General features: G+C 38.4%; 2 protein-coding genes across 21 annotated transcripts in view; one reads left to right on the top strand and one right to left on the bottom strand.

The window, feature by feature from the left end:
* VAV3 (vav guanine nucleotide exchange factor 3) overlaps positions 1-24,751 on the top strand; it is a 177,211-nt gene that overhangs the window by 150,027 nt on the left and 2,433 nt on the right. For 3 of the 12 annotated variants that reach the window (XM_085585948.1, XM_077785484.2, XM_085585938.1), the window contains one exon: positions 1-24,751. This exon is cut by the window's left edge and continues 4,394 nt beyond it. The gene's annotated coding sequence lies outside the window, so the exon portion shown is untranslated. The other 9 variants (XM_085585946.1, XM_085585943.1, XM_085585940.1 and 6 more) reach the window with 9 other exon arrangements.
* NTNG1 (netrin G1) overlaps positions 23,600-24,751 on the bottom strand; it is a 150,268-nt gene continuing 149,116 nt past the window's right edge. For all 9 annotated transcript variants that reach the window (XM_031505521.3, XM_085585950.1, XM_031505520.3 and 6 more), the window contains one exon: positions 23,600-24,709. In XM_031505521.3, the coding sequence (XP_031361381.1) occupies positions 24,486-24,709 (224 nt within the window). In that variant the 3' untranslated portion in view covers positions 23,600-24,485. The remainder of the gene's footprint in view (positions 24,710-24,751) is intronic.

The following is a 24,751-nucleotide window of genomic DNA, read 5'->3' as shown; positions in this document are numbered from 1 at the left end:
AAATGCTGAAATGTATGATGCATATATAATTAACAAAAAGAAATATAGAAAGGATTAAGCTCCAGAAATCGACTACAGAAGGGTGATTCACTGCATTATCTCAGCAACTTCCTTTTGAAGAATAAAGAGCCGTTTGTTTTTATAGCAAATGAAATTTGGGTTTCTAATTTAGTTTTATAATTCCTTATCTGCTGTAGTGTTTTCTGCCCATTCATTATGAGGATCTCTGCTGCTTACATGACTGTGAAGTTAGATTTTATTTAATAAGCCTCCTGGAATATTTAAGTTATTGGTGATTTTTTTGGGTTCCAATTTTCTGCCTGATAAATCTGCTTTTTGGAAAATATGTGAGCTCATTATAAAAGGTTGCAATCTGACCTTAAGTAAACTTACAGGTACAAAAAATGGCAGTTTCAGAGGTGGCTGTTTACCAAGGGGCATCAGGCTGGTTTGCTTCTTTCAGAGCTGATTTTTTTATATTGATAGTGTAATATGTGGCTTTGGGAAGGACAGAAATAGAGAAGACCAGAAAACAAGAAGTAAAAAGTTGATACCACACCATATATGTTAAAAACAACCTGGTATGTTCTAACTTTTCTAAATGATTAACCAACATATTATATGCCTCTTGATAGTGCTGATTTTGAAACAGAAATTCTCTTATGTCACCATGTGGGAAACCATTTGCCAAAGTGTTCCTAATCAAGGACTTTTGCACTTGTTCTGGGTCTTACCAGGTAACTCTAAATCTGTTTTTAATTAGTTGTTTTTTTTCCCAAAGCAATTGAAAGGTGTCCTCAAGGAGATGCAGTATTATTTCTAGGACTATAATTCTTACTTGTGCATAAAGCTAATGGAAATATAATTGAAGGAATCTTTTCTCTGGTAGTTTTACAATTAATGTCCTTATGGCCTGTAGCTATGAATCATGTGCAGTGTGCCAGAAGACCCCCACCCTACTCAGTTACATGGGTATGTACAAAGATCTTTTCTACTTCTTCTCCCTTCCCCGTTACAAAGTTCAGCTGAGGTGTGGTAGAAGTCCCACAAGTATTTACACCATTTGACTGGGGAGGAGAAAAATACAGGCAGATCATAAAAGCAGTCATGCCTGATTTTTGTTTTTGTAGCATTAATTTTTATTGTTCAGGAAAGGGTAGGATGGGACTTTTGTTAGCTTTTGTATCAACTGCTCTATTCCCAGGAACAATTCCAAGTAGAGGATGCAATGGTGGTTTTAGAGATTTATGGTTTTTGCAGTTGTGTTTTAATGTAAGCATGTGCATTGGCTCAGGTAAAGATGGAATTAGATGATTAAGAGGCCAGTTGATCTCCAAATCAGTATGGTAGGACATGGAAAATCAAACTAGAGAAATTCAGCTTCTCTGTCTTTGCAATTTTGATTCATGATTTAGGGGAACATGCCTTTTTTGGTAAATTCTCCTGAATATGGGAATGCAGGTTTAGTCTTCTTGTTACCAGAACTTGATTACAACTATTCAACTTTATACAGTAAGACCAGATGCACAAAATCCTTTTGATGTCTTCTCAGACAAGCTAGTAAACATTTTCTTTTAGATATATCTACAGGTATACAAAAGATTGCTATGGAAAATATTTGATCACAATTTTATTTTATTTGCTACACTAAAGAGCCACATGGCTTTAGAAAAAACAAATCTCCAAAAGCAGTGGTTCCCAGCCTGCACATTCTTCCCTTTCAAGTCACTGATGGCCTCAGTGTATCTCTAGGGAGTTCAGATCCCATGCTCAGGGATGTCCTTTTCAAATGTACCCTTCCCCCCAAAAAATTTTTGACAAATCCTACTTGGTTGTGTCTAGAATAAATTTAAAATATTTTGAGGTGATATCATGCAAGCATGGGCTGTGAGTGGGCAAGAGGATTGGATCACCCAGATATTGATAAACTGGCAGTTTAGGAAAAAGTAAGCAATTAAATATCCATGAAGTTTTATTTGCATTTTTATTTATTTATTTTTATTGGGAAGAATTATCTGTACCAGTTAAGACTGGGCAACTTGTGGCTAAGCAGCAGTGCTGCTGAAAAGAGTAAAAGTGAACCATGGACAGAACAGAAGTTGACAGGATTTTACTGTGAAGAAGGTAAATACTGCATTGATGCCTAGTAATGGGAACATCATCTATAAAATGGGAGGTCAGAATTTAATTTCTGGTAAGGCTCCAGCTTAAGTTCTTTGTCCAGCTTTGGCCACTAAGCCCTGTATAGGATACAGGGAATAGGATACATTGAAAATATTCCTGTACAGACTTAATAAATGTGAAGAAATTTGAATTGTCTGAATGGAAGTATAGAAAAGGCTAAGGGGGGTGTGGCAACAGCATCCAAATAACGAAAAGATTTTACATCATTTAAGAGCCTGAACTCTTAGTTCAGTCCTAGTTAGTTCAGTGAATTAGTGTAAAAAGTAACAGAAAACATGCCTTGAACTAAACAAAGGGGTCTCAGTTTTTAGGAAAGTTTTCTGAATAACAAGCTACATAGACACAAAATTAACTGGGCAGTTGTGTTATCTCCAGCCTGGAGGTGTTTCAGATGTGGTTAGCTAAATGTCTCTCAGGGATAGTTGATGTGGAGTTAGAGATGCCCAAGATACACACCATGTGTTATTTGGAGCTCCTGGGGTACTTCCTTCCTGTAACTACCTTTGAGCTGTGTAGGGCTTCAGTTGGCTGCTGGTGTCTACCAAAATCTCATGGAAATGTTATACCAATATGTAGAGGAAAAGGTAAATGAAAAGTAAAAGGAACATCCACAGCAGTTGCTAAATATGCAGAGTTTGAATGTTTATGAATTAAAGCAGTTTCTTCAGGAGATGCAATTGGCTCATATTTAGCTCACAGTGTAAAAAAATGTTGTAAAACCACAGTTTTTAAGACTTCCTTCACAGTGGGAGGCATGAGCTAAAGAGCATTATTGCAGTTCACAAGTTTATTTTTGATAGAACATACTGCTGCTACAACATATGTAGGTTTGTAAAATCAAATCTTTTCTTAAATATGTATTGATTTTGGGAAAAGTTAACAAGAAAGGCAGCTAAGGTACCATGTCTTTCCACTTGGTTCTGAATTTATAGAACATGGCAGATGTGAGAAAGAAATAACTTTGCTTCAAGCATTCTTCCCTCAGATCATCAAAGACTACATTTTTGTAAAACAATACCAGTTCATTTAGTTCTCAGACAGAATTTGCAAAAGTGTTGCAATATTAAAATTTGTCCCTAAAACACAGAGTAGAAAACAAGCCATCAGCTTGACTGTACTCTTTTTTGAAGTCAAATGGTTGAATACTAGTGCTAAGATTAATTCTACTTGGTGCCTAAAAGCATCCTTTTCTCGTTTGACCTTTTCTAGGTAAATAACAGTGTTAGCTCTTGGCGTGGCATCCTTTTTCTCTGTTCTAAATGTGTATAAGGAGATGCAGTGACTTGTCTTACATGCAACTGAATTTAGTCTCAGTTTTTGGATTGTCAAGAGTATTTTGTAGGTAACAGTAAAATAAATTAACAAACTGTAGTCTAAATGAAATGCATCTAATAAAATCTAGCTATTTTCTCTTTCTGGCTCTTCATAATGAATGCACTGTGAGGAGAAGCTTTATTTGAATGTCACTGCATGAGCAGTTCTAATTACTAATAGAATTCATCAAACAATCTAGTAGTGTAGTGACATTAAGTAATAATTAATGAACTGTGTAATATGTGGGTGCACAAAGTGACAATGATTAACCTGTGGCCTAACAGGATGTGCTTGGAAAACAAGTGGCATATGAGATGACACTTTGTTCTTCCATGTGTCATTGGAGTTTGGCCTGTCTCCACACACAAAATGAACCTGGATTCAAAATCAAAAACCTGTTGATGTGGCTGGTATTTGGAGCATGTACATGTTTCACTACACTTCAGCCTGGGTGTGACATGGCTGCTTGTTTTGGAGCTGATATTAATGGATCTTTGTGTGGCTTCACCTTGCCTTTAAAGAGTAGGCAAAATATCAGGATTTGCTCTACTAATATATTAATTTTTTTAATAAATTGTAAAACCTGTGTTATTTAGACACTGAAGTTACAGCTATACCTGTGTGATATGAGGATGTGACATAAGGCATTCAACTGTGCACACGGAATATTTTTTAGCCAGTGTTAAGAATCTTGCTGCTTCTAGGAGAACAAATTGGTGGGAAAAATCAAGTATTTCATTGATACAGCCAGTATACTTATGAAGAACACACAGATTTTCCATTTTCCACATAAACAGTCAGTTTTCTTTCCAGTGATTGCTGTTTCTGGCAAGTCCTTTGTCTTTTATTCTTACTTGTGACTTTCTTCTCTGCCTGTGTAGTCTTCCCATGGTTCCTTACACTCTTTTGTATTCTTGTTCCTCCCCTTCTTGTCTGATGACATCAACAAAAGAACACCAGTCAATTCCTCATCCATGTTTTAGGAAGGAGTACCAAGAGGCCTTTTCCAGCATGTGTTAAGTTTTCACAAAGAGATCCTTGCCTTGGGCAGTGGTTTCTTATTATACGTACCAGTGCAAGAAACATGTAACTTTTATTTCCCCACATAGTCACTGTGAAAAATGCTTAGTAGGGCATTAACTTCAACTTGTTGAAGTGTACATAATAGAGCAGCTTTCAGAACACTTCCCAGCATAGTAACAATAATGGGGTGTATATATAAATAAAAGAAACCCTATTGTAGTAGGAAATTCAATGGCAAAACACACACTTATAATCAGCATTTGCTCTGGGTTTTTGAAAGTGAGCATTTTTAGTATATATTGTACTTTCCACTTATTTTCAAAAATACCAATGTTTTATATTGCACGCTTTGATGAGAATAGAACCTCAAATAGAATCTCCATGTCACCTATCCATTGGTGGCTTTTTCCTTATGGAAGGGTTTATAGGATATTCTGAGTGTGGCTTCTCATGAGGCAGGGAGGAAATGAGTTGTAAGAGAGAACTGAACACTCATTTTAGCAACAATCTGTTAAGTAATGGAATTTTACAGAGTTTTTATATTATTTCAGAATATTTTATACTGTTCTTGTACTTAAATGATCCAGTGTGATCATGCAAAAAAGTAAGTTATAAGGAACTGAAAATTGTAAACTTAGATGCCCTTTGAATGTATGTGGTTATTTCCAAGATCAGAATTCACTATTACACTTCCTGGAGTGTAGCTGGAGTCATGTTATATTTTCTTTTAAGCTTTTGAAGTGAAAAAAACATGTGAAGCAGAGACCATGGAGGATATAGACTATAGCAAACAACCTCAGAAAAAGCTCAAGCTTGACTGGCACTGATAAGTTCTCTGGCACTGGCTCAAGCTTGACTGGCACTGATCTCCAGTGCATAGAGAGGAACGTGAGCATCTCTGTACACGTACATGAAAGCTGAGGTTAAAGACATAACCCCAGAGTTGCACAGACTGCAACCTCGGGTACTGCACTGGGAGGTAAGCATTCCTAACTCCGAGCCTAAAACCTACAATAATCCTACAGTGTCAGAAGTAAAGCACACCAAAATTCAAGATCTATTGCTTTTACCTGGTTTGAGTTGTCTATCAAAGGAAGTGCTCTGAGAACAACTGTTTTGTGTGCTGGATACCTGATGCTTTTTTACAAAAATCTCTAGGATGAAGAATCTGCTGAAAAAAGTTTGAGATGTATTAATGGGGACTGCTTCCTCCCTGTTTGTTATTATTTGTTTTGGGTTTCTGATTCCAAAAGTAAACACAGAAGAAATCCAGGTATTTTCGCATTTGTTGAATTCAGTTACAATTTACCCAAAGGGCAAGAGAGACCATTAGTTGAAAGGATGCTACTTTGTTTCTCTGTTCTTGATGTATTAAGACTAAGAAATGAACAACATTCTTATTAAGCACGTTAGTATTACTAATTTTAGAAAGCAACATTCCATTTACACTCTGTCATAATATAAATGATGGTCAACAACTGTCCTATGTGCAATGAAGTCAGAAGGTTTCAATTAAGCTTGCACTTAAGTCCAAACATGCTAAATTGTTAAATCTGCAGTTACCAGTCCTAAAGAGTTGCTAGGCCTATTTGTAGAAATGCAATGCACTAACTAGGTGAACAGAAATTAGAAACTGGACTGTTGCAGTCTACAGGTGCCCAGGCAACTTGTTGACTTGAAAAGAGCCAGGGAAACCTGATACTGCTGTTAGGGGAGTGTCAGACAAGGCTGTATCTGCTTTAGACACACTCTAAATATTGCTGGGAAGTTGGAATTGATGGGTATTGCAGACATGGTCAATAAGGATTCTGAGATGTTCTCTGTAAATCCCATAGAGAAAAAGTTGTAAACTCTCCAGCGTAATGGTTGTGACAAAGATTCCACTTTTGCTGACTGTTTTCTTGCTCTCTAGCATGGTCAGAAATAGTCAAGGACAGACTTTTTCAGTGGAGAAAACTTTTTACACATGAGTTCCCCCTGGAGTGCCTTGGACAAATAAGTTTTCACTATTTAATAGTTAGATAAGTGTTTTCCTGTTTTTTCTTAGAATTCTTCATGTACCTAAGAATTTCTAGTAGGTATAGGCAGACAGAGTTTGTGGTAACTGGGAGTGGGGCTGGGCCAAGCCTCATCCCCAGTGGGCTCAGCTGTGAGCAGCAGGTGAGCAGCACTGACAGCAATGAGCCAGGGAGTGCCCAGGGGCACTGAGCAGCCACCAAAGGGAACAGAGGCACACAGGGGCACTAATGAATGTGAGAGGGATAAAAGGCTGGGCTAAAGAACAAAAGGGCAGAGCTTGCAGCCTTCTGAAGTGGTAAGGTGTTACTCTATATGGGGTGGAGCTTTCTGAAATTGTGTGGTGAGACTGTGCATGGTGGCCACCTCAGCTGTGACAGCTGCAGTGACAGGTATACAGAAAGAATAGCACAGAAAAGGTTGCCTGAATGGTACGTGATCATGTTTATCAAACTTCTTTTATTTTCTTCTTATTTCCCTTTCCCTCATCTTCCTCTTAGGAACTGTTGAAAAGCTTGACATATTTTGTGCTATTTATATTGTCAGACTTGTAAAGTTTCTTACCTGTCAAAGAACGTGGCTCAGTGCTTGCTGTGTGAGCTGCTGCCATGTTCAGCTTGCTTGCTCTGAGGCATGTGGTGTTACACGGGAGTCTGCCTGTTTACAGACAGTGTTCACAGTAACTAGGAATCCCTTGTAAACAGTCAGTACTTCTCCCTGCTATTACATACAGATCAATAGTCTTTTTGCAGCTGAGCAGATCATGTAATTTCTAATATAACCAAACAGGCAGCAGCATGAAGATGATATTGCCTAAAAACAGGTGGTAGAACAAAACAAATGGTTTTATTGATTTTCTTAAGTTTAATTAAATTTTCAAAAAATTTCCACCCTGTCACTTTTGTTGGCCTTATGAATTGTTGTTACAGTATAGGCATAGTTTTATAATTAGTTTCTGGTACTTTAAGAACAAATAATATCAGACTAAAGGATATATTCTGCAGCGTTTATACATGAGAAGAATAGATCGTTGTAGTGAAAAGATTACTATCCCAAAGGCTTTTTATCTTTCAAAGTCTCATGCTGCATAACAGTGTTGGAAATAGATTAATTTGGAGATTTTGAGAGTTCTATTGCTGAAGAAAAGCATTGTATTTGTGAGGGATGGGTAAGGGCTGTGTGTGTGCAAGAACAGTCTCTGTGAGTACGAGTGATGAAGCACTGGGTCTGAATGCTGAAGTACGTTGGAGGCTGGGTAGAATACAAAGGGATATTTTAAATTAATTTTTAGAAAACAGCCAAGTTCCCAACCATTACAGAACAGGTAACAATTGATCAGTAAGGTGATGTTAATGTCAGTGGGTTTTGAAGAGCTGCTCTGATGATACTTCCATCATTCGTTTGCCCCACAGATGGCACAAAGCTTTTCTCACTTGTTTGGCTGGTCTAGGAAGAACAATACCAAAGTTTGGATTATCCTGTACTGCAGATAGGTGGGGAAAGACCACTCATGATTTGGATTTATTTTTCCTCAAGGAAAGCAAGGACTGCAACTGGTGCATTTGAAGGCAGGAAATCAGACACTAGTCTCACAAATTTGTGCTGGAAGATGTTTAATTCCATTATTTTGTTATGCTTGGTGTAGTCCTATACAAACAGGATTCAGGGGAAGCTTTTAATCAGTATTCTAATCATAGCTGTGGTGGAAAAACTGCTATCTGGAGATTGCTGCTAGGACTGGGGGGAGGACAGATCACTTCAGGGGCACTTTGCAGGGTACAGCCTAAAACTTGTACTAGAAGGAGAGAGATGTTTTAAAAGAATGACATATAATTCTATCATGCAATGTCCCTGTAGGAAATACAAGTCAAGTGCACCAATAAATGGAAGAGAAAAATGCCATGGAAGGCAGTAAATCAAAATGTAATTGATTGGAGTATTTAGAGAGCTTAATTTCAGTTACTGAAAGTGAGACAATGGCATACTGCAAAAGTCTGAGGTCTGGAGGGAGAGACTTGCAGCACTTAATGCTCAGCTCTCTTCTTCCCAGAAAAGGTGTGCTGGGGGGGCCCAGCACCTGACCCTGAGGGACATGGCCTTATTGCTCATTTTGGAACAGCGTATAGAGCTTCAGCCTTTTCAACAGTTTGACAGTTTAAAACTGAGGAATTGGTCCATTAAGCACGAGATTTGGTGAGAATGGAAACAGCCTGGGAGCTTGGCTGTTCTCTGGTTGGCAGTGAAGCTCCTAGTCACTGAGTCTCAGAGTGCTGTAACTACCATTTCCATTTGCTTTTGTGGCTTGTACTGTACTGAATCCTTATTAGAACTAATGCAAGGCCAGCCAAACTACTGATAATTCCGATGATGTTATATACTTCCATCATCTCTCCTACATTTTTCACTAATAATTTCATGTCTGATTTCAGTTATATTTTAACATTTTCAATTGAAATGGCAATTATTCGTTGTCAGAACCCAGCCATTACTCTTGTCAAAAAGACATATGATGCATTAGCTTAAGGGCAATTGGCAATAACTACAGAGGTGACATTCAGTTACATAGGACGGGCAGGTTCTACATATATCTTCCTCAAGTGGTCAGGGTTTGCATGCCCTGCAGTTTGCACTGTTTGGGAGTGCTGCCCAACTAATTGTGCAAAACCAAACCAAATTTCAGTTTGGCTCCGAGACCATTTTGCTGTAATTAACATCTGCTCTCTCCTAGTTTCATTGAAGTCTTTTTATGTTTGTTTTATAACTCACTGAAATGAGCTTGCTGAAGGGGCTGGAATGGGAAGCACTTTGTTGCCATGTAGGTTCCCTAAGTATTTGTGATGACAAAGCCTTCTGATTACTGTGAGGCAGGGATCAAATTATATTTCCTTGTACTGTTTCAGTTTGTGCAAGACATCCTTTGCTTTTTCCAGATCCTGCTGTCCTTCCTACTGAGGTTATGCTTGCTTTCACTCATTACCTCTCGAGAGAGATTTGGAACGTGATAGAACATCCTTTGTTTTATTTCATTGCCACTGGACTTGTGGGACAGATTTTGGATACATTCAGGAACTCCACGTAATTTCTGCATCTTTGGAGCTTTAAAAATCCAGTTCCACTGATGCAGCTGAAAGAGGCCCTTGTGTTTTCTCTCTTATAACAGGAAGAGTGGGAGTTATAGTCAGCTGTGCATGAAGGGAGGGGAAGAAGCTACTGGGATGGTATGATGCAGAGGGATTTTATTTTCCAATGGTGAAAAAAATTCTCACCACAAATATTTTCTATTTAATATTGAAGTTTGTGGTTTTCCTCACATCTTAACTCTGTCAATTTTCTGACACAGTTTGACGTGATGCATTTTTCTGGATAAAATTGTGACTACATTGTAGTTAGTGGCAGAACCCATGAAAGCTCAGGAAAACAAGATTTCACATGCTTAATATGGATGCCTGTGTTTGCTAATTCTGCTTTCAGTGATTAGTACACAGAATTGTTAGCCATGTAATTTTTTCTCTAATTATGTTCTGTTTTACCCTTCTTTGCCTCATTTAGCTAGGAGAAGGCAAACAGTGGATGATTTTACTTTTCACTTTTTACTGAAAAATGGGTCCTTTTCATTTTCTGCCTGGTCTTACACAAGATTTCTCTATTGGAATACCAGTCACCACAGGAGGGTGATAAACATTGTGACATTTAAAGTCCAATGAACAATATGATAATCTACATCTAATTACCTGAGCTAGCTGTACCCATAATTTCCCTTTAAGGCTTAGGAGGCTCATGATACCCAGAGCCCTTGTTCTGTAGAGATCCTTGGCTTATCAGCTTGTGCCTTTCTGAGTGGGAGGGCTGGGTTTGTTTAGCTTTTGTGCATAGCCCTGTGCATGTCCCAGGCCTCTCTGACTACTTTATCAATGTGTCTTATTTTTATGTACTTTCCTGCCTGCTGGTAGTACCTGCCCAGTGTGTTGTGAGCACTCACCCAGCCTCACTGTGTGAGTCCAGTGCAGCACCATATCTTTTCTCCTTACAGGGAGTTTGGGGGTAGGAACAGATCATTCCTCCTCTCCTCAAATCATGTGGTTACTGACCAGCTCCTGCAATCACTTGCCTTCCAAGGCCAGTGCTCCTTATTTATATTTTTAGTTATCTAAGATAATCTAGCTAACCCAGCATTTCCATATTTAAAATATCCCTTTTGGAGAGTGGCAGCTTTCAGCTGATAACCAGTGCCCTTTCTTCATATTTCAATGCTGTTTTCCACATGATCATTCCCAGGGAAATCCTGATCCTCAGATGCATGCTCTGAGAACCCAGTGGCAAAAAATCCCCATGGACAGCACTGTGGGTGTACAGGATGCTTTCTTCCTAGCTGTTACTGCAATAACCAGCATACTTCCACCTCAGATCACCTTTAGTTTACATCAAAAAAAGCATAAATCCTTAATGAAAAAGTTCCATGTATGTCTTCTGCAACAAGACACTTAAGTTGTGAAGACAAACTGGCTGCAAAATTTATACAGATAGAGTTCCTAGAAATGAAAACATGTATAATTGCCTTCTTAATAAGACATGAAGGAGTAGTAAATGTTTCTCTTTTTTTGTGTGTTACGGGAAGCCACTCACTCACAACCAGAGCAATTAGAACAAATCCCAGAGCTTGAAAGCTGTGGCAGTTTTCTTGTCAGTATTAAGTAAGGGCATTTTTTTCCCCAAATGAACAGAAGCTGTAATTTATTGTAATGTGCCCACTTGAGAGCTGGGGGGCTGGCTTTCCAGCCACTCCTTGCCCTGACAGAATTTTCCAGAGCCCATGAATGTTGGGAACATTCATGCCTACCTCTGTTTATTCAGGCAGTGCTGTATTAATGGGATGCAACTTTGTACTTCCCATTTCTTGAAATATATGGTCACTAAAGCTTAATTAACAAACAAGAAACAGTTCTTACCTGCTGTGGTGCTTCTTAAAATTGTTTGCCACTGGAATCTGTTTCACAAAGAATGAAAACCCAGAGCTGGCCAGTGAACAGCTGCACAGCCTTACAGTACCAGCAGGAATATGAAATGAAAATCATAGGATGGAAGAGGTGAAAGTGCAGGTTTGGAACAGAGTAGAAAAAAAAATCCCAGCTATGTTTTCTGGCTCTCTGAAGATAATGAGTGCAATGATGCCTTAACTTCAATGGGAACAGAAGCAGACCCCTAGAGAATACTTTTGGGATCTATAATATAAACCCCCTGCTAATAACTCTGTTAAATAGCTTTGGTGTTGACTACAGAAGTAGCAGCTGCACACTCTCTTGGCTGGAGAAGGAGAGTTGGGGAGATGTGAATATATGTGGGAACATCTGGTGTGGAAACTAATCAAACTGCAGAAATTATTTTCTGTGTTACTGCTTGATTGTTGTTCTCTATGCCACAAAAGGAGAACAGGAGGTGAGTGTCAAACCTCTTCAGACAGTGCAGCAAATCCTGCTAAAAGGAAGAATCTTTCTTCTTCTCCTGAGTTTTGAGTAGTTTTGCTTGAAAATTAATCAACAGCAAATCTTTTTTAGGAAAAGAAAAAGCAGTTACTCTTCATAGCATGAGCATTTCCCATCTCTCCCCTGCTAGGCAGGTATCTATGTATATAGGCAAACCCATTCTTTTTCTCATTTCTCTTCCTGGCTCAGAAGACATTTCTTTTCCTTGTGCAGCCTGCTGCACTCAAATTCTGCTCTTGCAGCAGGAGTGGTTTTATTCCTGTGTCAAAAAATTGAAGTAATATTTAGTAGTATCAGAAGAATAACTGTAGATATTCCAGAAATTCTTATTTCAGATTAGATGACTTTACAGTTTTGAGCAAAATATCATCTGCTGTAGTCCAGCTAACCACAGCTCTGTATTATTTATAACTGCGATTTAGCTTTATAATCTGTGCCAGTTTGTCTTATCAGAACATGATGCTGACACCACATCGCATCTAAGTGAATGAAATTGTTTTGCATTGCTCAAGAGCTGTTTTGTACTTGCTTGAATTATCCAGGCATTGCTCTGCTCCTGTGTGTGGGGATGGTATTTAGTTCAGCAGTGTTATGTCCCTCGCAGCCACGAGATGTCAGGCTGAGGAGCAGTGCTGGGCTTAGAGTGCTGTGCCTGTCTCTGTTTCTGTGTGTCTAAGTGAAAATGATGATGAGGGTAACAATGAAATCTTGGATTTTTAAAGGCTGCTAAAGAAGCCAGATGCTCAGTTCTTTCTAAAGCCCAAAGAATTTGCTTAGAATTATTTAAAACTCTCAGCATTTCCTGTTTTGTGCTAAAACATGATTAGGAATAAAGTGCATAGTGCCCAGTTCTCTCACTGGGTGCAAGAATTTGGACTTTGGCCTCTATTCCTTTGAGTCAATGCCCCACTGTCTTCAGCTGGGAGTGGAGCTATGTGAATAATGAGTCTGAAAATGTAACCAACACATGATTCTTAGAAGGTTTTCTAAATACTACCCCCACTTGCTCAGCACTGTTGAAAGATTTTATAAAGTTCTGAGATGTGTTAGAAACAAGATGTTTTTCTGGATTGTGCAGGGGAGGAGGAGAAGTTGCTGTTTGTTTGTGGGTGAGTTCTTTTAAGTTTTGAAAGACCTGCTCTTTTGCAAAACATGAAGCAGGCAAGACTTGCTAACAAGAACCTGACCTGCTCTCAGGAGCATTTGTGTGCAACAAAAAATTCCAAGGGCTAAACTAAGGACCTTCTACTTTGGTGAATTACTTAAATAATACATCTACAGTTGAGTCCATCTTTAAAGACTGACTTTGTTCTGCTTATCTTAAGTCTACACATTCCATTTTTCCTAGGTTTTGTTGTGTTGCTCCATTGACCTGAGCCTCTACAGACAGTAGCCTTTCTGTCTCTAAAATATTCCTAGCCCAGTGTGACAAGATCCAAGGATATGTCAGTTAAAAGTAATTGAGGATATGTGTTATGCCTTGAACTGTGATGCAGAGTTGGAACACTTCTATGTGGTAAAGAAGCTTGCACTTTTAAACACAGGTAACACAGAAAGAAGGTGGGAAAACTACAGGTAGACACACTAGGATCTTCCTATTGGTAGAAGTACAGACCCTGAATGGAATAGGAACTTCAGAGATATGGAAAATGGTCAGCCCCATGTAGTGCAGACTCAATCTGATGACTCATTACAACCTTTGGTGTAGTTTGTGAAACAGATGTAGGTTTTTGAGTCCTTTTGTAAATGAATAGTGTTTTTGTCACTGAGGATTTACATGTGGTACTAACTGGTGAAGTGATAGGGAATTTAAGGCTATTTTCTTCTCAGGCACTTGGTAATTTTGATTTATACTATTCCTTCTAAATGTAGTGTCAGTCAGGAAGGAGCCTGAGGGACACTGTAACCTCTGACAGAGATCACTTGGTGCTGGCTCACACTGTGTGTGTCTGGGTACTGGGTTCTTAATGATGCAGCAGCCAGCTCCTATGCTGCCAAAGATACAGAGAACATGAATGAATTTGAGACTCTTGATTTGAATCATTTTATCTCAAGTCTATTTAGTTCACTTAGTCGTGGAATCATGACAAATTGGGCTGGAAAGGAGGAGGTTTCATATATCAGCCTAACAACCTGAAATGTCATTATTTTCCTCGTGCTCTCCTGAGCCCTTGCTGATTTTGTCCTGCTGCATGTGTCTATCTCTGTTCTTTGTTCTCAGTGGATGCCAAAGACATCCTAGGAGGCCTTTTACTAAATTTTAAATGTTTCTATAAGAAACGTTATGCAGTTTTAACAGCATGTGCAGGTATTTGTAGAAAAGCAAATGTGTTTCCCTCTTGGCTGTTTAGTTGTCTGTAGCAATAACGTCATAAATAAATAATGTTTCTGTGGGGGAGAAGAGGAGATGTTTATCAGATAGAATACATGCCAGCTAGGATAACTCTGAACAAAATGTTAACAAGGATTAAACAGGAAAACATGCTGCTGGCAAACAAATTGTTGGTGAAAACAGCTTCAGCTAGGGAGTTCCTTTCTCTGTTGGATGGAAATGGTGCCTGCCATACAGACCAGCATCTTAAATTAAGACATTTATCACCAGAACTGCTGGGTCTGTGGAAACATTCAAATGAGAATAATTTAAGTGCTGCAATAGAATAATGCACAATAAATAGTACATGGAACTGTGCAAATGCTACAGATTATAGTAGGATCAGAGAGATAATGCCTAAGGGATTACTTTTTCTCTTCCTGAAATTATTTTTCAATCTAATTTAAAACCTGATTCTGTTTTGTTGAAATCAAGGTGAGGTTTTCCTTTGCATTTAATGGATTCTGGAACAGGTTATTAACAAATGCAAACTGGTCACTCCCTGAAGAATGAAACCTAATTGTTCACAGAATAGATGCACCATTTAAACTGAAGTTCTGTGTTCTTTCAGAGTGTTTTGTAAATGTATTTTCTCCTTCTCTGAGGCCTAATTTTGAGATATGCAGGGTTAGCTCATCTTCATTTCACTTCCCCTTGGCTTCCTTTGCTAAGACTGACAGCTGAGGAAAAATCCACTGATAGCTTTGGTTATCAGCATGCACATCTCCATTAGCAGCTGTACCAAGGCTGCTGACTAATTGCCACACAAAAATTACAACTGAAGTCTCCAGAAGTAATGACAAAGCCATACCTGTCTCTGTCTGTCTCTCTGCTTTTTGTGTTTTAATTTTTAAAGTTGGAGCAGGCTGGATGACAGAGCATACAGCTCACAGGTGATACTGTCATAGAGTGATCCTACCTCTTCTTAGCCATTGTAAGCCATTTGAGGAAAATAAAGTTGGCATTATAGACTAGGAAGAAAAAATACACTAAAGAGGACTTTGGTGTTATTAAAGTATATGCTCTAAGATCAACATGTGCTTACACTTACTTTTTTAAATGTGGTTGCCATCCTGAACTGATTTCCAATTCAGACTTTGACTTCTGTTATGGGAATTTTACATTTTTGGTTTTTGTCTCCCCTCTTTTTGAGACATATTTTGGTTTAAGAGTTGGCAGAGTTTTATTGTCAGTAAATGGCCCTAGTAATGTGAAATTGGAAAGCATGTTAAAATTCCTACTACAGAATCAAACTGATTACTCTATGATTATCTAGTTATTTATTTATGTACTTTGTTAGCCCACTGTGCTTGGTTCGAAACACAGGAAAAATCTAGTGTTTAATACAAATAATGCTTATTGGCTAAATAATGTAAATTTGAAGAGTAGGAAGAGAGAAATGTATGGCAAGATGATGTCTGAAAGCAGCAGAAGAAAACACAGATACATTGAAGACAGCTGAATTACGAAGAAAGTAAGTACATTCAATCAGTTCTCTATTGGCTTGAGGGTAATCTCTGCCATATTACAACTTGCTGATTTATGGACTAATTAGTTGTACAAAACAAAAATATTTAGAGAAATTATTTCTCTCAAGCAGTCAGCAAAACAACTAAACAATAGGAAAATGCATTTTATGTATTAAAAAATTAAATTCAATATATATTTATGAGCCTATTCAAAATGTAGAGTCTTTTTGCTACCAGATTTCCAGTAAGCAAGAAATATCTATGCATCAAAATCTAATTGGGTCAGTATCTAGACATTCTTAGAAGAAATTAAATGCCTAAGATATAGGTATTTCAAGCCATAAAAGATATTATATATATTTATCAAGTCATATTATTTTTATGTGAGCTCTAATATGCCCAGTTAAATAAAAATCAGATGAGGAGGAGGAAAAGAAACCCCACAGTAATCTCTTTATTTTAGATGAGAATTGTAGTGCTCTATGGTTTTTCTGTATGCATGTCTTTTAATTTTCCAGACTGTTAAAATGCTTCCCGTTACTTTGACTCATATATAACATCCCTTCACAAAACATTAGTTGTGGTTTCCGTCTAGTCTTGAACTGAAGTGGCAAAGGAAAAAAACCAAACCAGCAAAATCACATGTGTGAGTTAAATATCACAACATTGAAACGCCAATGTTTTGGGAGGTGTAATGTAAAATAGACTTAGATGGGATAATCTGAAGTAAGTGGGTGGCAAAAAGATGCAGATGGGAGACTATTTAACTTCAGATTTGTGTAATTTGGATGGAGTAGGGAACTGTAGGTCTCAGTACTTATTGCGGTGGACGAGGTGTCAGAATTAATCTCTTTTTCTGTAATTGAGTTTGTAAGTCTCTCAGCATCTTGAAGCTTCAGTCCTTATGAATAAAATGGAAATAACATGCTTCCCTGCTTTGCAGTAAGTGTCATGAGGCTAACCTCAGTACAGTCTGGGAGATATTCTGATGTTAGATATTGTCAGTAAATGAGAAAACTGTCAAAAAATTGTTCAGCACTCCATCTACATAGTTTAGTCATCGTTCCTTACATCCTACTCAAGGAGCAAATTGTAAAAGTCGTTGTGCCTCTACCAGATCTGGGAAGGCAAAAGAGCACTGCCAAGACTAATTCATAGGTACCGATCCACCTACTTAGAGCCTGTGGGAGATCTGCAGAGCAAAGGAAGAAAAATAATTTATGAGGGCATAGAAAAAACTCTGACATGAGGGAAGAAAGCAAGCTGGAGCATGGCAAAAGAAAGCAGTATAATAAATGTAACTACCAGGGTGTTCTACATGTCAGTTCTCCCATCCTTCCAAGCAACAGTAATTAGAGGTAAGAGCTGTTAACAAGACATGCATCAAATGAGTCAGTGCATCCAGGGCCTTTCAGTCCCTTGTTGTACGTGGTGACTGCAGATGCCAAAAGAAGAGAAAGTATTCTCTTATGAACACATTTAATTTTCTATGTCCTCATAAAAATTACTTTTAGACATTTCAGAGGTGTGTGGCTTTCAAAGAGCCAATGTAACTGCTGGCATTACACAGATCGTGGCAAGGGGATTCCTCCTGCACTGTGCTTATTGTGCTGTGGTCTGAGCCAGGCCTGTGATGTGTGGAAAAAACATCTGCTTCATGAACATCTGGACTAGATGGCCACACTCGTGCCAAGTGCACAGCTGGAGCAAAAACAAGGCAGAGGTGCTGATGGGCCTGGGCTCTTCCAGCAGGTAAGTGAGCAGAGTATCACCCAGACACAAGGTGAAACTCTCAAGTGAAGACTTGTCTTTGTGAGGCTCAAGTTCTGCAATTTCCAAATCAGTGATTACAATGCTAAAATCTGTGCCTACAGATTTGTGAGCATGTATGTAGTGCCTAGACTGGCCTTCCCCCTGAGATCTGGCATAGTTTTAGTCTGGGCATGGTTTATGTTCTCTTTCTGTTCCTTCTTCCAGTGTTGGGTTTCCCTCATTTTAAGTCTTTTATCAAGACTTACAATATTGTAAGTCTTGATAAAAGTGGACTTCTTTTTGTTTTTGCTTTGTTTCCCTCTGGATTCCAGTATATTTAATATACACTTTTGTTTGAATTGAAGTAGAATTTATATCTGATTGGTAATAAGAACAACACTTTCAGTTCTACTTCATCTTGATCTTGCTGATCTGCATCTTCAGTGACCTGTTTCTGCTGTGTGGGCTCCAATATTCATTTCTGTGTTTAACCTTCCAAGTTTCTCCACTGCAAAGATGAAAACTTTGTTTAAATATTTGAATTCCATTTCCTGTGAATGCCTTTTAGCACTATTAGATGAGCAAATCTCAACTTATACATGTGACTGTTATTATATTTCAGCTTAGTGACTTTTGGCATACAAAGCTTTGAGCTGGGAATGTATTTCGCAGGTCTGTTTTGAAAGATGAATGTAATACACTTCCTATGCATAAGGTCAGTAAAACCAGCAACAAGTAAACAATAAAATAGTTTATTTTAGTACTACTCTGAATTTATTAGTGCATTTTTGTAAATACATTCAATTCTCCTGTGATTAAGATGATTAATATTAAGTTATATGAAATAATTTATGAGATATCATGATAGTTAAAAACATGATTGTTATCATTAATTTATTAACCACTATATGTGGTTTATTCTCATTAAAATACCAGCACAGGAATGCTATCTTTTTTATGACCTTGGTATTCATAAGCCTTAACAAAGTGAAGAAAGAATGAAGTTAAATAAGAATAGTTACCTATTCAGGTAAGGAATATTTTCACACCATTTGGCATCTATCTGTTTGTCTTGCTTGTTACTTGTGAGAAAAATTTGGTTTGGTCCTTATTATAAAATGAGGGAGGAGGTGTGAAGTTGTGTTTTCTAATTACTAATATAGGTTATGCATAAAAATACTATGTTGTGTGTATACTACTGCTATACATAATGGTAGTTGTAACCAAAGCTACCAAGAACTTTTCAATGCTCTTGTAGTGTAACATTATTCATATTCAATGTGCTGTGAAGCTTGAGCATGGTGAATTTGTTCCTTGACTTTGCCAGGTGATTCTTGAGTTGTTACAGGCAACTTCATTTACCACTCTGAATAATTTTCTTCATCTCTCTTAAAAAAATACCTGAAGTATCTGAACATTTACAGACTGTAGAGAATAAAAGTCTAGCTCTATTGTAACTTTGAGAGTTTTTGAAGTATCTCACTTGTGATACATGGAAGTGCTTTCACTTTAAGTACCATTAGAATTTTGTAAGAATGACTTAGCCTTGTATTTATTTAGTTATAGCAAGCAAAGACATTTTTTCATTCAATGTGTTTGTAGAATTCAGTCAAAGGGATGCAAGCCTTTGAAGGAGATTTCTTGGAATTGTCAGTTGCAAACAGCCAATATAATATAGGCAGCAGCCACTAATTTTGCATCTACAATTATTTTCAGGTGCAAAGTGAGCCATGTTCTTAGTATATGTACAAGGCTTGAAATGTTTTAATTTAACTGTTCAGGTAACACTTAATACAGCCACTGAGAGATGTGAAAGCATCAGCTAGATCAAGGCTTCGTAAAACCAGGGAACTTAGAATATGCCTTACACAAACTGTCAGAGTAAGGGCATGAATGATCCACATCTCACCAGATAGTTTTGTGGAGGAATATTATTGTACTTCTGAATGCAGAGAATGTGTTAATCTCAAAAAAATCAATGTCCTAACCAGAAAAATTCATTCCAAAAAAATCCATTCATTCACTGGAGCTAAATCAGAAATCAGAGAAATTTTTTTTTTGTTCATTCATGAGAAGTCATGTTCATATATTTGAACATTAGAATTTACTTATTTGTTCTTGGATGTCACAAATACTTGAGTGAAAATTACCGTATGTCAGAAATCAAAAATAGTTATCCCAAACCACTTTCTCTAAACAGACAAGCATAGCCCCAGAACCCACCTCTGACCCTTGTCCCTCCCCAGAAAACACTGCTATTCAGTTTCTCAACAACAGCTTGCTTCAAGTACAGGAAGTGTATTTCCAGTGACAAGAGCAGAGTTGAGCATGTGTCCAGCAGCTGCCCTGGGTTTGCACTGTGTGCTCAGGAGGTGTCTTGGGACTGGAAGAAGCACATCTGCAAACCCAGCTGCCAAGGCTTGGATGGGGGAGCAGTGCCTGGCACGGCCCCATGTGAGACGTGCCCCTGCTGCCAGGCCCACACCCTGCTGTGGGACTCCCCTACACTGCCTTCCATGGTGTGATCTTCATCCCAGTCCTCCTCAGAGGAGAGCACTGGATAGCAATGTATGCAGAAATTCAAGCCTGAAGCCTTTACAATCTTCTTAGGTCTCAATTACGTAAATTAATCTTCCCTGTACTATTTGAGCTTGTAAAAAGTCTCAAGTAGTATTTCATTGTCTGTATGTTTGTGTCTGAATAGATAATGATGGCCAGAAAAACAATTAAGGGAAACATATGCTTTGTACTGGAATTTTAGCTGTTGCATATTATGGCAAAATGGTGTTTTGGTGAACATACTGCTCTGGTGATGAACTTTTGTTTCATTAAATGAAGCGCACCATATGGTGCAAAATGCTGCCTTTCTACTTGTTTGTGTTGCATATACTTACATCCCCTTCTTTTTGATACTGTGTGAGGGTTGGAAAGGTATTGTTGGCTAATATAAAATTTCTGATTTATAATACTAGATCTGCATTGTAGTGGATAAATGTTTTCATCCATAAATAATTAAATGTACAGTTTTTCTTGGGAACGAACTGATTATGTCTTAATATTTACATCTGTAACTTTGCATTTGCAAGGACAAACATGAATGCTAGGCTGAAGGTTGCCTGAAAATCTGGTCTTGCATATTCTATGAAAAATATTACTCACATTTCTCACAGGTGAATAAACTGCATGCATGGATGAATCTAGTTAATTCAATGGTTTAATAAACCTAGAATCCCAATGAGGTTATAACAAATCCCCCTGGTGTCTTGGAGTTATGAGAAAGATGTATAAAATTATATGCAAGCAGAAGAGCTCTTTCTAAATTTGAGGAGTCTTTTGCACATTATATTTTTTTTCTGTTCACTACATAAAATAACTTCTCACCTGTGGCTATGTCATATTAAAATATCACATCAATTATTTTTTGAGGGCAATATCGAGTCAATTTGCATCTGACTAGATTTTTTTTTTTTCCATTTGAATAGTTTGTTTTTAAAATAATTAGGCAGCATGAAGACAGATGCCTCTCTTAATTTCCCTGTAATAAAGATGGCTGGCGTGAAGTGGAAATATCTGCAGTTCTCCAAGATGCCCCATTTTCAGATGTTAAACAGGTGGACCCTGGATCAGAACCAATTCTCTAGGTACAAACACAGGAATAGCACGTTGACTAGGAATGACTGATTTAGCAGCTGGAACTAATATAACTGAATAAATATGAGATGAATGCTAGTTTCAGGGTCACTGTACTCTGAATTATAATCTGGACAATTTGGCAATCTAAAGCCTGGTCAGTTCTTAGATGAGAAACCTTCCAGAAAAGAAGTATCAGGCAGAAAATTATAATTTTATGATAATAGTAGGTATCTTTTGTTGTGTTTTGATACAGAAGCAAAATCCTAGCCTAGGGACTGGGTTGGCCTTTTTCAGTATCATGAATGTGTTGTTATTTTACAGGCATTTGCAGGGAGAGGATACCCATTCCAAGAAACCTCAATATGTTGGAAGGGGTCTATATTTTCTGGTGGAAAATAAAGCAGATGCTGCGACTGCATGTTATCATGGAGAGATCCTACTTCATGCTCAGGAAAAGGAATCTGTTGTTTTTCACAGCTTCGGAAATGGGGAACAAGTTCTGCCTTCATTTTACACTGAGTTAAGTAAAAAATTGCAGGTAAAGTAATGCTGAGTGCTGTAATCTCTCTCAAAGATGCACGCATTTTAGAAATATACTTGGAATACAGCAGCAGAAACTTACACTGAAATTTTCATTTAGTAAAGTTCTCTGGAGCTTAGAGGAAAAAATAATGAAACTGAAGAAAAGCATGATTGATAAGAAGACTTTCCACTGAATGGATTCCTGTATAAAATTGTAACTTTATTAATAGGTGAAGGAGGATAAAATGCACAAATTATATCTAAGTATGTGGAAAGCCATATACTCTGCCCTGGTTTAAAAGATCCCAAGTATATGAAATTGAAATGTAGCTGAGTTGATTGTAGTCTTATATTCATTACTCTTCAGCACTGCTGGCAGAATCCCTTCTAACCAAATGAGCATAACATGCTTACTTAGCACTTTCACAAAGCCTTGAGTTTATAATCACAATTAAATCACTTCCTTTGCAATAATTACACAATCTGAATTGATCCGTGGTAATACAAGAAAATTTTAATTCCCCATTTTAATATCAGAAATCCACTTGGTTTTAGGTAGTCTCCAGCTCTGTATGTCACCTGTATTACCATTTATATTCTTCGTTAAGTCTGCTGAGTGTACTCTTCTGTTTATTTCATGAGCATACTTCTAAAATACACCTGCAATCTCATGTAGGCACGGCTGGCAACCAGCAGAGCACTTCATTTCTCTCTGCCTTACCTTATCTAGCCCACAAATGAGTGCAAGTGTGAATAGCCAACTTGCTTCATGCTGGAGGGTCAGGGCAACAGCCTGAAGAGGCAGCAGCTCTGATGCCATCAGCATCTTCAGAGTAGTCTTCTAGAATCCTATTTCTTTTTAGAAATGAAGACCTGGTTTTCCTATCCACTTCTGGAGGCTGGGTTCTGTCCTGCAGAATTTGCTGCCTCAGCAGAAAGAGGTTCTCCAAGAAAGCAGTGCCCTAAATTCTACTGTTCACCATTTGAAAGAGGCAGCCAGGTAGAATTTATTTCTCTCAGGAGTTTTTATTTTGCTGATTAATTGTTTTCTACACTAGGCTATTATGTTGGTAAAATATTTATAACCATTATGATGAAAATTGCCAGGAAATGAATTCACACAGTCCTGCTACCTTTAGATTTTTTTTTTCCCAGGACTTTGAAACACCGCTGTGGTTTTGGCTTGCCTCTCTAGTCTTGCTATTCTTTTCTGTCACACTCAGTAATTGGCCTAATAAAAGGCAGTAACAAGAATTTATTACACCTTGGGCGATACTTGAAACAAAGTTTATTTGCTGGAGCAGCACTTTTTATCTACTCGCTGCTGTATATTTTGACAGTCTTTCTAAATATTAAATCTGACTTTATTAAAAGTTAAATCTTGGTGCTTTTTTGTGATTGCTGCTGTTTTTGCAGTTTCTTAAGCAGACTAGTACATATATAAACATATCTTTTTAACGAAGCTTTTGGAGAAATAATGTAAGCTGTGGATCTATCTGCTGGAATCCACAAAAAAGGTATGAATTGAAGACCAGCTTCTATGGTACTTTGTAGTTTAGTTTTGGAATAATGTATGTGATTAACTGAGAGAACAAGCATGAGAACTATTCAACTTTCTGAATGTTCAGATTTGAGGAAATCTTCCTCAAGCAAATGATGCCCTTAACATTTTAAGCTGGCAAAGTAACAGCAGTAAAATTAAAGCAAGGTTAGATTGCTATGATGTAATTTCCACTTTTAAATCTTCATTTCTTCTAGATACTGAATGGTAAAACCATAAACTTCGTTTGTTTTCTAAAAAGGCCTTAAGAAAGAGCAGTAAGTCATCCTGGAACTGTTTATGCAGGAATTTTTATTCTTTGAAATCTTCCAGTGTTAAAGCAACAAGAAAACATTTATAATGTCCTTTGGTGGAATCTTATTACACTTGTTATATATGTAAACTGATATTCTTTGATGCCAGCACGTTGCCCATACAGAGAAATCTCTGCACAATTAAATGAAAGGAAAAAGAAAAGGACTAAATAAAAAGTAATAGTTTTCTCTTACCTGATTAGAATTAAATACATTAATAAATTGTCTGGTAACACAAATAGGCAATAATACAAAAAATCTACATTGTACATTATTTCAAGAAAAATAACTTCATTTGAATACAAAAGGATAAATACACTTTTTGTCCTATAGCCACTCTTGTACAGTAGGTGAACACAGCATCTTACCGATGCAGTGCTGCTAAGGTATACAAGGATATGACTGGCTTGAGTTTTATCGAGGGGGCTGTTACACATGTGCATCACTAACATCGGACAAAGAAATCTTTCAACCAACAAGGGTTACAGAGCAACGTTCACTAAAGCACAGGTCGGAAAGGATTTGGGGACTGAAGCAGGCCAATATGGCAGCTTTTACAGATTTCCTTATACCCACAATGCACTGACAGCAAAGAATGCCTTGGTTTGGTCAGTCCAGAGAGGAGTAGCGATGTCGTTGGAGTCTCTCCCGTTCCGGGGGCTGTGGAAGCCACGTCAGTCCCGCAGCTGATGGATCGGACGGCACAGGCAGCTGCCAGCGCGTCTCGATCCGAGCTGAGCGCCCTCCACTCGCAGCCCTGTCCGTGACTGAGCGATATGGCTTAGTTCAGTTCGGCCTTCCTAGGGTTTGTAGGTGGTTGCTGTGGCTGTTCGGTCTGGGAAGCCCGCGGCGGCGCGGGGCCGTGCCTCAGCGGGCGCGGGCGGCGAGCAGCGCGGGCAGCAGCGGCAGCAGCGGCCGCAGCGCGCCGGGCCCGCGCGGGGCCGAGCTGCGCCCGCAGCCGCCCGGCTCCCGCTCGCAGCGCAGCTTCTCGCACAGCACGCCCGTGTAGGCCGGCGGGCACTGGCAGCGCGCGTTGTTGATGCACGTCCCCCCGTTCTGGCAGTGCAGGAGCTCGTTGTCGCACACGTTCGCTGCAAGACAGCGGGGGAAGGGGGACAGAACAGAGAGCAGAT

Source organism: Lonchura striata, chromosome 8 (genome assembly GCF_050655825.1).
Source record: "Lonchura striata isolate lonStrDom1 chromosome 8, ASM5065582v1, whole genome shotgun sequence".
NCBI classification, from domain to species: Eukaryota; Metazoa; Chordata; class Aves; order Passeriformes; family Estrildidae; genus Lonchura; species Lonchura striata.
The sequence above is the reverse complement of the archived record's forward strand: the minus strand, read 5'-3'. Positions and strand labels throughout refer to the sequence as shown.